General features: G+C 42.3%; 1 protein-coding gene across 1 annotated transcript in view; it reads left to right on the top strand.

Moving 5' to 3' along the window:
- Positions 1 to 1,769: 1,769 nt before the first annotated feature.
- The window catches only part of LOC108102505 (trissin receptor), a 28,399-nt gene continuing 12,566 nt past the window's right edge, over positions 1,770 to 17,602 (top strand). The window contains 2 exon segments of the mRNA XM_017207529.2: positions 1,770 to 2,287; positions 17,327 to 17,601. Of these exon segments, the coding sequence (XP_017063018.2) occupies positions 17,374 to 17,601 (228 nt within the window). The 5' untranslated portion in view covers positions 1,770 to 2,287; positions 17,327 to 17,373.

Below are 17,602 nucleotides of genomic sequence, written 5' to 3'. Positions count from 1 at the left end.
ACTTTCATTGTGATGCCGGCCACTTCCGCTTCAATGAAGTTTGATATTATGCCCCGATTATAGTTCACCTAAAGAGCAAATTGATTTACATACCTCTATATGCCTCTTTAAATTAGTGATACCAAATGCCGCGGGGTGTTTCAAAAGTTTGGCGTGTCAGCATGGAAGGAGTCAGGACCGGCTTGAGTTCCTGAAGGCGTGTTTGATCCCAAACTGATCTTAGGGTAATCCACAGCCAAATCATCCAGAATCCATCTTACGGGTAATCCCATACTAGCTGGCCGAAATATTCCCCGTTTACGAGCGACAGTTAAAAATAATATTGCCCCGTTAGTGTATGGGAAAACCTGCGAATAAAAATTGCAAAGAGTGCCGCGGTGATTGGCGTAACTTTTGAATCTTTTCAATTAATAATTATTACAAGCTAAAGTTTGTCATCAGCCTATGGTAGCGCACTCATTCCTTTTTTGAGTATCTTTAATTAAGGATCTTCAGTCACTGACATTGGGTTCTGCATCGACTTTTCAGTGGAACCACATGGCGTTTGAATAAATTAGATTACTAATGGATGTAGTTCCGACTATCCGCTGCCTGATGTTCGAATTTATAATTAGTTGCCCCCTTTTTTTTGCCCACTCTAGCAAAACTTCACAGCAACTGCAGTCGCGGCTGAAAATCAAATGAAATCGGAAACCTGCAATCTGGGAAAATACGGTCATCCGAATCCAGGGCGCCTGCGCGGAGAGAGCAGACGCCGAAGCCAGGCCAAAAACAGCCGGCAAAACGCGCGCCAATGTGGGAACAACAGGAAAACTGCACTAACAACCACAACGGCCCGACTTTGCCAGTAGTTCAAGTTCAATGCAACAACAACATCCCAGCCCGCTGCACGTGACGCAAGTGTGGCAACAAAGAGCGCTAACAGGACTGTTAACTTGCCAGAAGGCGCTGTCACTGCCACTGCCGCTGCCTTTCCGACTGCTGGCCCGCTGCTATTCTGGGACACGAACGAGCCGTCAGAATGTCGCGGCATCTCAAACGAATCGGACGCGAAGTCCATACATCGAAGAATACTCCACGGACCCGGAGCTCCGAGTGGTTTTCGGATGGTATACCGCTCGCTTTCGTTCTGAATTATCGGAACAGCCGCACGCGATTGTTCGAATGTTCGGGTTCGACGGAACGTGATTTCTGAAATATTTATCATACCGTGGAAGTGGAAGTTCATAAATTCTAGAAAACTGCTTCGGGATTTCAATTGTCTTGATTTTTCGGGAAATTAACTAGTTATTTATTTTTGCTGACTTCGCTTTGATCTTACTAACGAAAGTGAAGGAATCGCGTATCAAGTGCTCAATATTGCTATTAAAACATTGCACACTTTGCTGTGCGATTTGTGATTTGCAATTTAAATTAAATGGAGTCAAGTAATTAATTATAGCCAAGTTAATAACTCAACTCATCTTAAAGTTGTGAACACCACAATAATTTATAAAAACCCCTTCATGTGCGTAAGAAGCAAAGTCTGGATTATTCAAAACTCAGATCTAAAGATTTTAAATGTTTGTTCTGTACGATTATGAAATCTGGACAAAAACGAAATCGGATTAGGAATGTTGTCGAACAGATTGCTCCCACAGAGACAAAATAACAAAATAATGCTTTGCCCTAAATATTGTCTTTGAACGACCAGAAATATTAATATATTTATTCAATAATATAACTAATATAGGCTAGGCAGCCCAGCTTAAATTCGATTGAACTCAAAAACCCTAAAGCTGAAACAGCTTTTGGTTAAACGCATATTTTCACGGTCGAATTATTACATGGCAAACGGGAAGCTTTTCGGCTGTCAGAATATTATATTGAAAGTGTTTGTTATATTTTTAGAAGTGAACAAAATCCGTCGAGCTAATCGGAGATCCAGAATAATTATAAGCACTAAGCACTGTGAAAACGAAGGTCATTTTGCAACAAGCTGGATTGGCAATAGGACCGGCGCAATGCTAAATTAACGAAGCATCAAGAGCAGAAACTATATTTAAAACGCCCGAAGTGTTTTCTTCCCTCAACGCAATTAAGCGGAAAAGCGGAATATGTGAATAATATTGATATAAAGTGCCACTATAGAGACTGCAGAGTTCAGTTAGGCCGAGCCTGGTATTGTGCTTTTTCAAATTATGCGAAAAACTTGCTTGCTAAGGGACATTTTTCAAGTGGCAAATAGCACGGATTAACCAGAAGTCGGCACGGAAAAGGAGGACAGCACTTTCCATTTTTACTGCAGGTAAATTTTGGGCAAAAGAAATTAATTTAATCTTTGCACTTCCCGAAACCCAATTCTGTGGAAGATTCTCAGGTAATCATCATAAGCTCAACTATCCGCGTGTGGGAGACCAAAGCGGTTTCCTTTTAGATCCTGAGGGGAACCAATAAAACGCTGGCAGCTCGTCGCAGGTGTGTCCTAGTCCATTTGGTTCGGATTGCGACTTTGTTTTTGGTTTATTTGTGATTCTGATTTGCGTGCGCGTGTCTCGATTAACAAATGGCAGCTTCGTATTTGCTCACAAGCTGCCGTCAGATAGACAGCGGTTCATTAAGGTACCTTTTGAAAAATGTGTTGACACGTGCTTTGTGAATTTGTGTACATGTGACCTGCCTCCGGATCCGCCTCACATCCGATGATTGAGCATTACGCATTTTCCTGGACAGAGCTACACTTCAAGAAAGTGGGCTGTCATCTTGAACTCTTTAAATAAAATCGAATGCTTAAGGACCGACCGTCCGAATTTAATGCTTTTCCCTGTTGTAGTTGCAAAATCGAAAGAAAAACTGCTATCACGATTAGGAAAATGTGTCTGTCTTTGAACTTAAAAAGCTTAACTATCTTAGCAGCCAAATATTGCATCGAAGTTTACAAATTACGATTGTCGCGACAGCTGTCATTTCTCAAGCTCACACAGGCACACACTCCGCTCTTTGTTTAAGGGCCATGATAAGGTATTATTTGCTTTTTGGTGCTTAACTAGAATCGAAACCAGGGCAGAACACATTCCGTTTCCTGCTACACATTCGAGTCCTGGCTTTGCCTGTCAATGACTCGACGCCGGCTTCTAACAGATTAAACGTCATCATCTGATTTAGACATCATCGAAATCGCCTACGACCACCCCAAACGGCAAAAACCAAATGAAGCGCAAATGACAAACATTGTCAACTCGACTGTGAAGGTGTGAGATGGCTCTGCGGGTCCTGTCTGTCGCACTTTCTGCTGCGGACAGGCTCTCGGAATGCCTATAGCAGCTCAAAATTAATTCGGGCTGGGCGGTCCTCGTAGGGTCATCATGCCATTCACTGCAAGTTTTGATTTGTCTCTGCAAAGTGCTTACTATTTTCCATATTTTCTTTGGTTGCATTCCTCGATATGTTATTTTGGACTTTTTAGTTTGTTGTTGAACTGAAAAAAGTTACTATAACGCTGCTCAGAATCTTACTAGATTCAGGCCAGTTCGTAAGGCTATTTCTAATAAAAAACCACAAAGCATAAGGAATGTGACGTTTTTTGTAGCGCTGCTTACATTTGAGTACATGAACATCCTTTTACGTGTATTGGTGGTGAAACCCTTAAGTTGCATGATGGATTCACCCCTTTCTGGCGAGGAAAGCGTTCTTATTTGTAGCATATTTTGGGGCACTTGTGGTGAAATATGAAAAACCACAAACAAATGTTTGTGTTTGGTTACATTGCAGGCGCCGTTTCTTACTTTAGTCGTAAAAAAACTTGTGGGAACTTGGCTCACACATCAGATATCAGATGCTACCAGAATTTCCTCTCCCTCAGTTCGATTTGCTCTTCACGGAATAAACCGCAACGCGGCTTTCCAAAAGTCCCAACAGAGCTAGAACATGGCTTCCAAACTTAAAGAATTACATGCATTATTTACGGTTTAAGGGCCTTCCATTCATCATATCTCCTGGTCTGGGGTCAATTGCTCCTTGCTCTGCCCTGTTTACATAATGACCCAAATAAACATGTTTGTTGTTTCTGAGCTCCGCCTTTTGCCCAGCGCATATTAATGGGCGATTTGCCTGAGGGCCAATGATATATGGGCCTTCTTGAGGAGCTTGTGCAAGGAGCCGTTCATATGTACCCGCTGAAAAGTGGGACCCCGCCATGCCCTGTCCTTCACAGCCGTCAAGCTCAGATGAGAGCTATTAAAATTGGAGCCACACTATTATTATTTTTATTGCGTCGGTGGAATTATCTCCGTGTTCTTTGTAAGGATTCTAGCTACTCACAACTTGGCACATCAACTTTCTCTTCCAAACCTTCTCATTAAACCCAAAGTAAAGGCCGTTGCCATTTTGCACCATTTTTACTGTTTTAATACGCAAATTCATGATTATATTAGGAATAGGGAAGTTTGTATAATACAAGTCCAATGGTCATGATAAACGAAATTGCAATTTTACAAGGTATTTGTAATCCGCTCGATTTGGGCCTACCGACTGAGTAGATTGACTGAGCGTTGAATCAATTCAATCCGAGTCATATCAATAAAAAACGATATGCTGTAAAAAAGATGGAAAACGTAAAACTTTTATGTGTGAAATAAATGAGGAACATCGATTGACGTTGCTTTCAAGTTGAGTCTCCACATATGAAAATTTGAGACCAAAAACATCTGAGAAGTGGTTTTGAAATTAGCGGGAATCGATGAAACTTCCCATATATCTTATAAAGTTCATCAAATAGGGCATGTTGCACGATATCAAATGGCCCCTTGAAAAAGAAGTGACTGCTCTTTTAACCTTTAGAACTATCTAACTGACCAACACCGCGGATACCTGTAACTCATTATCGATTGCTGAATAACAAGTGAGGAACGTAGTGGAACAATTTTAGTTATTTTTACTCTCTCTATTATTTACTGTTTAAAATGAGAATTCCTGTCCTAGCTTAGGCTTAGTAAGCTCAATACTCTGCAGACTTCGAAGAACGAAAAAGTTGCAACCAATTTGGTCTCCTCCGGCCAAGTTTGCCAAGGCAATAATGGGTACTTGGTGGTCGGGACACTAGACATGGCGGCTCGTCAAGTTCAATTTATTATTTACACAACAATCAGCAGGAATCGGCGTCAGCTCTGAGCCAGGGTCAAGACTTGATTCGGAGTGACCTTCGTAGAAAATAAGCAATTGGTGACACTCCGTGAGGGGTCTGGACTTCCACTTCCTCTTCCACACAGCCAGGAGACACCATCCACGTGGCCCTCCCCAAAGCGGCGGTTGATGGCAACGTCACGCAATCCTGTGGCTTCCACGATGTAATTTGCGCAATGCATTCATTAAGCATTTTGCTCCTTCTTGACTTTTGCGCAATTTTAAACTCATTTGCATGGAAAGCTGACTCCTGCCCTGCTGCCGGGGATAATTAGGTTCTCAACTCGTAATGCAGCCAGTCGGCGGCGAATTTTGTTTTGTTCATACGGCCAGCACAAATTTATGCTAACGAACTGAAACAACAGCCGAGCGACGGAACCGCAATCTCATTTGGGAAGGAAAAAACACGACTCCGGCACAAATAGCTTTGGCAACTATAAAAGGGTCAGATCAGGGCGAAATGGGCATAACTTCCTGTTGCCACCAACAAAAAAGATGAGCAGCACTTTCTGTTGGCGGCGGTGGGCAGGTTGTTGGTGGGAGCTGGCGGAAGGTGGGCAAGGGGAGAAATGCCAAATAAGCCGGGCTATAAACCACAACAAACGTCAAAACAATTTCCGCCTTCACAACTTGACGACGCCGTGACGCAGTTAGAACACTTTTAAAATGTTGCGGGGCCAGGAGGAGCTAGGTAAGCCAGGAAGAGCGGCACGGAAGTTGTCTTTGGTGAGCCAAGAGAGACTCAAACTTTGTTCGCGATGCCGAACTTTAGAAGCCATAAATACCAGATTATTAGGGCTCTATAAAAAGCCAACTTGTGATATTTACTGGTTGTCTGCTGGTGTTTAAAAAACCTAATAGTTCATTTATTTGGACATTTCGAGAATGTAACTCAGATTGTTAATGTTTCACCTTTCATTTCTTGTCAAATGCAACTGTCGGGTTTCGATTTGGAAACGCAAGGACATCCCACAGGGCCACTGCTGTAAATCAATTAATACCACTCACAATTTATCTATTATTCGGCTCTCCATTTAGGAGCTCCTATTTCATCTGGCAACCCGGCACAATAAATCCATGCTCACCGGAAAACCCGATCCTTCAATTGACAGTCCGAAACACAGGACAGCAAATCAAGCGGTTTGAAATGGAACGAGGACAAAAAGCCCTGTCAGTTTGTGGAAAACAAAAACCCATTTTGCCAAGAGAGCATTCTATGATTCCCAATGTGGCAAGTGGGCGGTGAAGCAAGCAAATAGGTTCACCTGCACGGTGGTTAAAGTGTTTGGGTGGTCCGTCGAGGTGCGATTGCTCCGGTTGGGGGCATGGCCAGGCACACGTTTCGCCCATCGTACTCAGCATGGAAATTGTCGGATAATCGAAGGGCCTAGGAGAAAGGTAATAGAATACTTACAGGGTCGCAGGTTAAGAACGGGTGCGATTCCGATAAGTTCTTGCATACATTCAGGCTTTCATTTGCATTTTTAGAGATCTGCATGGGATGAGGGAACGCTCAAAGACCTTGCTTGTAGCCACAAAATGGGAGTTCAAACTCAAAATATTCTTAAAGCTTTATACACGTTGAATGGGATCATAAAAGTTAATTTATTAAATAAACCTTGTGGGGTTGGAGTACGACAGTGAAGGCGATGTAAAGAGCACCGTAAAATTGCTATTAAATTTAATTTCGTTGAAAAAAGGAACTCGAAGAGGACTCCAATGTCTCGTAGTACAGATAAAAATAGCGGAGCAGCTGAAATAAGGCCGGAATAGAGTGTTTACATATTTCATATATGAACATCAGCTGGACATAATTTTAAATGTCAATATATCTGGTTGATTGTTAGCCAGGAAACGCTAGAAACGCTATAGTCGAGTGCCGCCACTATACGATTACGACCTATTGTCAGAGAAAGCATGTTGCGTAACTGATAGAGGCGTCACTGCCCATGTGAGGCCTTAAAACCTACATTTCTTCATAAACAGCGAAATAATGTTCCGATTTGAAAAATCTTTGGTAAACCTATAGATATTCACAAAAGATGTGACACAAAGTCAAACGAAGTCATACATTATAGTATTATGGACGTCGCAGAGTTCTGCGGTTTGTGGGCGTCAGAGGGTGCGTGGTCGGATGAAAAACCACGTTGAGTTGCAGTGGCATATCTGAAATACGTATTCCTCAGCCTATCTTTCTAGCTCGTATAGTTCCCATTTTTCCCATTTCCTACTTTTGGGTTTGGCGTGGCCCGATGCGGAGAATAATACGCATTGGAGCGTCATAAAAAACTACATGCTTAATCCCAACTATCCATCGGTTATAGTTACCGAGATATCAGGTTTTCTACAAAATGCGAAACCGTCTTTCAAGCTTGGTGGGCGTATGAGTGGGCGTGGGCGGATAATAGTTCCTCTCCTCTCCTTGTAGTTCCTGATTCTTCCTACTTCAGCGTTCATATGGACAGACGGACAGAAGGACGGACGGACATGGCTCCTGATCAAGAATATATAATATATACATTGTAGGGAGGGAAACGCTTCCTTCTATCTGTTACATACTTTTTAACGAATATTGAATAACCCTACTAAGTATATATGTTCCTGATCAGAGTCAATTGCCGAGTCGATTTGGTCATATCTGTCCGTCCCTTCAAATGTCCGAATGACCGCTGAGGTCTCGGGAACTATAAGAAATATGAGGATGGAATTAAACATGCAGATCTTGGAAAAACTTGCGCAGCTCAAAATGGTTTCATCAACCGGACATGCCCAATTTAACGCCTTTAAGACGCGGAACACTATGGCGTAAGGTAAGAGGGCTGTTTTGCTCAGTTTGGTTATGAGACCTTACTTGGACGGTGACGGCACCGTCAGTTAATAGTCATTCCTTATAAGGTTCTTAAAACAGATGGAAAGACAGAATAAAATAATTACACATAATTATTTGAAATTCCTGAGTCAACCATTTTATCTTCTGTCTCTGTAACAGTTCTGTCACAATCTGTTTCTAAGCACGTGATCTTGTTAGTCACTTAAGACTATACCCAAAATCTAATATCATATATCTAATCAAACGATAAAGGGTGACTTACATTTTGTTACTTTTTATTATTCCCTTTTCTTTCGCCTTGAAATTGCAAATTGCGTCGTTCACGTCCTTTTAACTACTCAAAAGATTTTCAGCATTCAGGCAAATATTATTGAAGGACCTGTGAGAACGAAGCCAAGGATTTGGATAATGGCCATAAAGGTACGGATTCTGTATGTTTTGATTTAAACTGCATTTCCGGTGTGCATTATTGACATTCTTGGTTTTATTTTGTAGAACGTAAATAATTGCTTGAGTTAAAGCCAGTAGAGAACTTAACCTGAAACCTTTTAAAGTTATTCAAAAGGCACATTCCAGAGGACATGGGGGCTCCAGCTCGTAAGTGGGGCTAATGCCTGGCTATCAATTTGGATGCACTTAAGCAAGCTCATAAATTTCTGGCACGACGGGAAACGCAAACATAAAATACTACAACAACGTGGACAACATAAACTCTGCGAGTAAATCACATTTTTCGTTTGTGGCTTGCATTTCGATGGCATAAATTAAATTTAACGTGCGCCAGCGATGTCAGCCACTAAGTGGGGGAAGGTGCTCAGACAAAATCAATTTTCTCCTCCGGGCCTCACCTGCCCTGTCAGCTGATTGCCGAGGAGATGGCGCCCAACTGATAAACTTACGAGCCCCTTCCCGCCAGGGGGAGCTGGTTAAAGGATCTCAGCCGCAAGGACAAATGATTATGAACGCCAGATAGCGCGGCGTACACAAAATGGCATTTGGGAGGACGAGCTGCCTTGGGGCAACATCTTCGCCTCAGCCGGGCTTCCGCGCCAGATGGGCCATATTTCGGCTGGGATGTTAATAGATTTCTGGCGCAGGGCTCGAATCTTTGATACGCTCTTTAAGCTCCCAAGCACCTTTCTAGAGTCATTCATCGTCTACTAAATTCAACAATTAGGAGTGGAAACTAAAGGAAAGTCTGTGCTTAGCCTCCTTAGAGTAGTCTTACATGAATTCCTGTGGTGTGTCGCACAAATTCAATGGCAAGTGGCACACGAAGTGGCAAGCAGGTCGCACCTTCTCCGATATCCGTGCAGAGTCAGCAGGACTTTGAGTGTAATAACGTTCTTGAATTTCAAATGAGAAACCACAAGTTGCGCCACTTCCCGGAAAGTTTCGTGTGTTTGGTCGGGGTAATCCGCAATTAATTGAATCAAATGCCGAAACTTGGCTTATCGCTTGGCACCGTGTGAAAAACTGTCAAATGCCATAGACGTGACGTCGTTCCTTGGCTTTTGCCAAAGGGCTAACGAAAGGTTGGGAAATGATAAAGGGCTGGCTTATTGGCGGAGTTTCCGTCGTCAATCGCATTCCATTCTCAGTTCACCCTCAGCTCAGTTTATCACATCGTTGTCTACGCGAACGTGTGATTTGATTGTTCCGGCAAATTGATTGGACTAATTGGCGCCCTGTTGCTAATTCGATCGGAGTAACCTGCCGGAGAGCAAATTTATTCTGACCATGCAAACGACTTCGTTACGGATTCCAACTTTATGACTTTCGGCGCGTTGGGCTGAGCACATGTTGCCTATTGTTCTTTCTTCGATTAGTCGGCCGGCAGAGTTGGGCTCAACGGCCAGACGGCCAGACGGCATTCAAAATAATGAATGGCCAAGAGCAGTTTCAGAACTGTTCTTGTTTTTCAAGTGTTTGATTAATTTTGCAGCAAAAAGTTTTACCCTCCGCTCATCCCAGCTGTCTAGCCTTCATGATTATAATGTAATATTTATGCGGCGGCTGTCCGGCCGTCCTGCCGTCCTGCCGTCCTGCCGTCCTGCCGACCATCCTGGCGGACACTTGAGTATGATGAATGAATGTCCTCGGCATATTTCCAAGGCCGCCAAGGCATTGTTTCAATTCCTATCTTTAATTGTGGTCCTGCCTAATTAATGAGCTCTAGGCCTCCCCGAGCTCTCACCTCCTGCAGGCCTTGCCCCTTCTCCGGGAAGTCACAATACACTTGAGCGTGTCTATCTACACGAGTGTGGTTGCCTTGGGGAATCTGCCACAGGCTTCCCATTTATGTTGCTTGTCACATTAGGACTCATTTAAAATCGAGTCAGGCCGGGATGTGGCAATATTTCGCCATGAAAGGTAAGTGCCTATTATTCTTCAAACCTTCGGGGGGAAATCTCATTCAAACCAATTCCCTGCCTTCGTGTTTTGAATTGTAACTTAGGCGGAAGCCCAAAGTCACTTGGATTAAAAAGGCTTGCTATGCATTAACAACGATTTCGGTACTAATTTGGTCTTGGTATGTTTGTGTCTATTATATGGCTTCTTACTGATGCTTGTTTACAGATTTCAAGGGTCATCTGAGAGAAATGTCCGTTCAAAAGGTCCGAGAATTGGAGCTATCTTTGGGTGACGAGCACCTTTAACCGAGGTCTCAAGAAACACCCCAGATAAAGTATTTCCCTCAAGTAAAGTTGTAAGACTAATGTACCTGCAGGTGATATCAGATGAAATCCTGTTCACACACATACCATTGGCCAGAATTCTTGGGCAGTAAACTCGGATTGAAGTTTCTTTATTGGAAATTTCAGGTCAAGGCTTGTCCATGCCACCTCACTTTAAGCCTACTACAGTCTCAGCTCTCATGTTTCGGGCCCCTTTGTTTCCTTAAATAATAGGCAATGGCTGGTCTGAGGCCAATTTTCGGTTTGCGGTCTTTGAATGTTGCCATTTGCATTTAAACTTAAGTGGGGCTAACTCCAGAAGGGATTTCTAGGGCTGCACTTTGGTTGCAAATTGATTTGTGTTGGAGATTAAAGCTGAAGTGGCTCGTTCTGAAAGCTTAGCCGGTCCCAAATGGCAAACGGCCAGTTGAGGGTGGCCTGTGAAAAGTTTGGCTAATAAAAATTGAACAAAATAGAAATTTTTAATAAATTTTAAAGGACCTTCGAATGGCGCTCGCTTTCTGCGAAATCCGAGGGCTTAGTCCCTTGCGCATATCGCCGTCATTTCCGGCCTTTGCTTTCCAATTTTCTCACGCTTCTCTCACGCCCACGACCAGATCATATATATAAGCCCCAAAATTCCCAAGAGCCAAAAGTTGCTCCAGTCTGAATCGGAATTTTTCAGTGGGAAGTTGGTGTTGCGAGTGCCGCGAGCAGGCGCCGAAAACTTTGCATAATCTTCGTCCGCTCCGCCAGAATTCCCATCCTCATATCCCTGATACTTTGCGGGGACTGTCATAAATTATTCGGCGTCGATGCGGGATGGCAGTGTGGCAGGATGACGGGATGGCAGGCAGGCTGGCGGAACCGGTTAAATGCAAATTTAAAGAAAATTGTCGCGAGGAGACGATTGCCAATTGCCGTTTAAGTCGTTTTCCCTGCAATCCGAGCCACATTCGTTTCCGAGACCCCATAAATATGCAACTCGAGCAGCCGGCACCGAGCACTGTTGTTGCACAAATTGGTCGCCCGCCGCGATGCTGCCATTTGAGCCGATGTTGTCTGCTAAATTGGCTTCCAATAACGTGGTCCACGCCAAAAGTGCTCTATCCCCCGCCCCTCGGAGTCCTCCGCCTCCGCCTCTCCATGCGGCCCGGCAGACAAACAATAGTTCTCATTGCATATTTTTGGCAAACAATGGCTCGGCGAGCTAAAGGACAATAGGTGACCAAGGTCGCGGTGCACACATTCACGGGGACCGGAGCAACCAGAGCAACCAGAGCGTGACACCAAATCGTGAAAACGCATTTTTCCTGCACCACCTTGCAGCAGGTGTTGCCTTGCAAAGTGTTGGCCCCGAAAACTGTGGGCTTGGTTTCCCAGACCCTGAAACAAAGCAAGAACGGAAATGAATACGCTTATACCAGTGTGTGAGTTCGAATTCTCTGGTTAAAAAGTTAAATATAATATCTGTAATCCGACCGTAGAATGAATTTGGTATGTGTCTGCCGCAAGTCCTTCAAGCATTAAGCAGATGACAAACTCCGAGAAGGAATTTTGTGCTTATAATCAAGATGTTAAATCTAGATCACCTCTGCTGGGATGTGCATCGCTGATTCGCAGAAACACCCATGCAAGATACCATATTGGCTTTGACAAAATATTGTGGTCACAATGCTCCAAACAAAAAATGTTTGCCAGTTCAGACCACTTTAACAAGTTACTAGCTAGTATTTTTTTATCTAACCAACATTCCAAATCCGAACTTACTGACTTAAGCATTTTGTGCTGTGAATATGTTATTCTGAGGATTCCTCTAGTTTTACCGTTTTCAGACTCTGCGGGATTCTAAAACTTTACGCTTGGATCATACTGTATAGAAGATGAAAGAAATGATTTTCTACCGTATAAGGGATATGCATTCTTGATGGTGAACAATAGCCAAGAGTCGAATGAGCCGAGCTAAACTTGAAGGCTAGAAACTTTGCTTTAATTTTGGGTACTCGACTAATGCCTATCGGGAAAATGGGACTTTCTTAGAAACTTCTTAAATAAGACAGTAATACTTTTCATTTAAGCCCCCAGGTGATGGAAATTTCAAATACATTTTCAAGATAACAAATAACAGTTGGTGCACCCTTTAACCATTTCTTCTATTAAGTCGTGTGGTTGTTTGAAATTATAGTCGCTCTTGGGTATGTTACTCTACAATTTACCAAAGACGAACGTTCCTTGCTGTTCGTTTAATAGGATAGGCATTTCCTAATTAAAATAATATAAATTAACGTTACATAGTTAACTTAAGAAATAATGAAATCGAATATCTTAAGTACTTGGGCTTGATTGCTTCAACTACAGTCCAGTGCTTCGACTTTAAGGAGCTAAAATCTATTTATAGAATAAAGCAAACTTAAATGTCAAAACACGTGAGAAAGGGACAAACTTATTGAGAAACAGCAGCATTAAGATACCACCATGAGCAAGCTTAAACCTCACTTCTCTAACGCTCCTGGTCTCCGAGATTTCTATGATATTTTTCTTATATTACATGCATCCTTTGGAAGAGCTGAAGAGTATAACCTGAGTTTACCCAACGAATAGTGGGTATAATTACTCATTTTTGCGAGAGATCCCAAGTGAGCCGTGGAGCTATACAGATTCTAAATGGGAGATGATAACAAGCCAGAATGGAGATGGGCGCTTATTTAATTTCGATGTTTGGCTTGCCAAAAATCTTGAAAGCTCTTCAGCAAATAAATCATGGTTGTGGTAGCCACATCCTCTCCGGAGCCTTGGCAACAGTGTTCCTGGCTCCATTCGGCGCTGTTCACTCACATGTCTGGCACACGGAAAGAGCTGACGCAGTGGGAAGGCATTTTTCACTTGGCTCTCGTTGGCACACTCAATTACCACCTAATGTCCTTACTTGGGCACAATTTACGCAAACATTTGCAGCAGGGTGGGGATAGTGGCTGGAAGATAGGAAAATGGGACCCGAATTCCGATTGCCCGCCCGGCTGTAAACGCTGCCAACTGAGTGCAACATGAATTCGCATTCTGCAATTTTGGCTGCTGTCGCCTACCCTGCAAAGGGGAATGATGTTTTTCTGCAATTTGTTCTCCATGTGAGCAAGTTGTAATGACTTTTCCTTTTTCCTGATTTGTTTTCTGTCTGCACGAACAAATTACACCATTTTTCTTGCTGATTTAAGTTCTGTTTATGTTTTCTCTTTGCACTTCACCCATGGAAATCTCACTCTCTTTCACTTGACTTAAACAAAAATGACACGGCTACCCAAGGATTTTCGGAAATATTTTTCCATTTTTCATTTGGGCTATTCCTGATCCTGTCATCATGATCATCTCGTTAAGTGGTTTTATCAATCAATTAGGTAGTTACTTAGAATACATTGGTAGCAAAATAACCGAATTATAAAATTCAAGAGGAACTAAAATTTGAGAATAATATCCTTTTTTGCGATAAAACTCAGATCGCAGGAATGAGGAAGCACTTAAGGCCATTGGAGAGAGTCGAAAGGCAGCTTTCTTTGCAGTGGCTGCTGGTTTTTAATTAAATCAGTATCAGGGAAATCAGTTTAGACGCAGAAGCCCCGGCTAACGTCAGTTTTCATTTGTCTCAGGCTTAGGGCTCCTTAGCGGCTGCAAGTACCCAGTCACACTCAAAGCTGCTCGGCTCATTAAAGCACCAAACAATTTCCGTATTTCCGCTCCGGAAGTCGTCAACAGTGCGACACTCTCTTCCCGCTTTCTCATTTTGCCTTCCCGTTTCTCGCCACCGCTTCCTTGGAAGGCGTTTAACTGCAGTTGGAGGAAGCCAAAGGAACATTCTAGCAAGCAATGTAAGGAATTTACGATGTGATTCCTGTTAAACTTCTGCAGCTATTAGGCATCCCGGTGTTTGCTTAAACTAAGTCGGGTTGGAATTTAGTTGCAATTCCTTGAAACTTGAATAACTTTCATATTAAAGGACTATTATATTTTCAGTGTCCTATCTAATACTTGACGGTTTCCTTTACCACCGAGCCTCTGCACCGACTCCCTTGGTCAGGATTCTTCAAAATGTTTAATTTTTAAGTATTTGCTTTAAAAGTACAATCCATCGATAAGTATCCATTCGACTTTTTCTAACCGATGACCCCAATCGAAGTGTCATAAATTGATAGTTAATTATAAATTATTATAATTATTTATATTATTATTATTAATTATAACTATATGGTAGTTATGTGATGCTGATACTTATACTATATGTACCAACTAAACCAACTTGTAATGCCACGTTTGGAAGGATTGAAAGACCAAAGTCATGTTGCAACTTATAAATGAGGACTTCTCTTAATTCAATTTAAAAATCAGATAAGATAATATCACTTTGTCTTATAGGTAATTTTGCCACGCCCACTCTTTTCCATAGTCTTTATGGCCTACAATTTATTTTACTTTTCTCTATTCAGTGTTGGCATGTTGACATATCAAAAGTGTCTTAAAACAGAAATTTATTTATTAGGTTTAGGGAAAACAACATTATCGATGACGTGAGTGTACAACTTTGTCGACATCAAAGTAAGAGCGGTAGCTGTGAACAATTTGTAATTTGAAAAATGACATTTATTGGTATTTCCTGAACTACATTATTAGAGAAGTCAGTCATATACACTAGTTATACCCGTTACCCGTAGAGTAAAAGAGTATACTAGATTCGTTAAAAAGTATGTAACAGGTAGAAGAAAGCGTTTCCGACCCTATAAAGTATATATATTCTTGATCAGGATCAACAGTGAAGTGGTTTGAGCCATGTCCGTCTGTCCGTCTGTCCGTTCGTCCGTCCGCCCGTCCGTCTGTTCGTCTTTCCGTATGAACGCTGAGATCTCAGGAACTATAAGAGATACAGAGTTTTAGCATCTTGCCACGCCTTATAAGGCCCACAAGCCGCGGTAAACTATGGCGTCCATTATATTATAGTGTATAATATCGATTTACCAAATTTATGAAGAAATTTAGGTTTCAAGGCCTCACATGGGCAGTGACGACTCTATCAGTTACTCAACATGCTTTCTGTGACAATAGGTGGTGCTTTGGGATTTTTCACTAGCAAAATGAATAGTTTAAAATTGTGTAGAACAGTAAGGGGAATCTTATAGTCGCGGCACTCGACTTTAGCGTTTCTTCTTGTTTTATTTTGTTTTTATTTATTCATGATTAGCAACAGTGTTAATCCTAAGACATGGCGTGCGAGACACGTCTGGAAGTGTCTCATAACTCGGAGACGTAACAATCCAGCAGCAGTAATTACTCGACAGCCCCTATGTTTGCTAGTGTTTGATGCAGAGTGTTTGCATGCGATGTCTATTAATTAGAGCACGTACACAAGCCCAGAGAGCAATAATCAAAGCTGCAAATACCGGGGGGTAGTGGGTGGGTGGGGTGTGGTCTGTGATACTGCCAACTGCACTCGCGTAATTAGCAACAAAGCGCAGTGCATATTAAAAATAGAGCCATCAGAGATATGAGCACACTTTTCCGAGAGGGGGCTGTGTTTGCGTGCGTGGCAAATGGAAAACGATAATTTCTTTTTTTGGCGGGGGCTCATGTCCGCTTTGGCAGACAAATGTTTTAATTATGTTCGTTATTAAAGGCGGCTTAATTAAAAAGCCACTCCCACTCCACGGACTTGGGGAGGCGGTCCAAGGAGAATGTCACGCCGCGATTTGAGCTCAAGTTCGATTTTGCTGCAAGACATAAGAGACGTGGCTCCGCAGTTAATGAACTAAAGCCATCCCTGGCAACATGGGTCCTCGATTAGGACCAAGAAACTTGTACTAAATGTGTATTAATATTGCGCCACTCAAAGACTCTCAAGCTTAATTTGCGAATACGAGGGGATACATTGAAACGACTTTAGATAGACAGATTAGATAGACTTATGTGGCAACATAGCCAGCAATCCAATCTGTGTGAAATACTTAAAAAATCTTTATCAACTAGAAACCACAAAGAAGATCGGTGATAGAATCCTGTAAATTAAAACAAACATTTCCTTGTACTTAGATCCCATGAAGGCTCTTTTGAAAACAGGAAAAAACTGACTTCAGTTAGCCTTTGAAATGTTTTGAAAACTTATATACATGGACTTGTTTCCCATAACATCTATGTCCTTTCTTACACTTATTATTTCTTGATTAAATATTTATCGGAATACTTCAAATTTGCTGCTTGGCCTTGATCTGCTGCTGTTAATATTAAATCTGTGTTGATGAATTCTTCATTGGCCATCACTTAGATCCACCATCAACAAATATGGAGTTAGTATGAAGGCTTCATGAAGGATAGTTAATGAAAAGAATTAGATCAATATTGAATAGTTATATACCGCCATATCACACACATCTTTTCAAAAGTAATTCGATTAAAAATGAAGCAATAAAAAATGAGAAAACCCTTGATCAGAAGACATTTCTGACATCGAGGGTGGAATGATTGGACTAGATCCTAGCGTTACATTCTTGTAGTTCCGTTGTAATACCAATTCTAGCACGCATACTAAATACCATAATATTTCGACATGAACATATCCAAGCGGCCCCAAGTACTGATTAAAGGAGCTAACATTGCCCGCACTTTCTTCTTTTCCTTGCAGATGCGTCCATTATCAGCGGCTTGAGGAGTCGACATCTCACGCACGCAATGATGCTGATGCAGACATCGAGGTCCTGGCAACAGGAATCGGAAGTGGAACAACGAAAACAACATAAACAACGATGGCCAGCTGATGGGGCAAACACATCGGCGGCTTACGACTATAACAGCGATAATGACGATGCCAGCCACGGGGTGGTGCATAATGAAAACAACGGCAGCCAAATCTGCCCTACGAATCTTAGCACTTCCGCCTTCCGACAGCGGCAACCGCACA

The sequence above is a fragment of the Drosophila eugracilis genome, unplaced genomic scaffold (assembly GCF_018153835.1).
Source record: "Drosophila eugracilis isolate 14026-0451.02 unplaced genomic scaffold, ASM1815383v1 contig_1828, whole genome shotgun sequence".
NCBI lineage: Eukaryota > Metazoa > Arthropoda > Insecta > Diptera > Drosophilidae > Drosophila > Drosophila eugracilis.
Note: the sequence above shows the minus strand (reverse complement) of the source record. Positions and strands in the feature narration are given on the sequence as shown.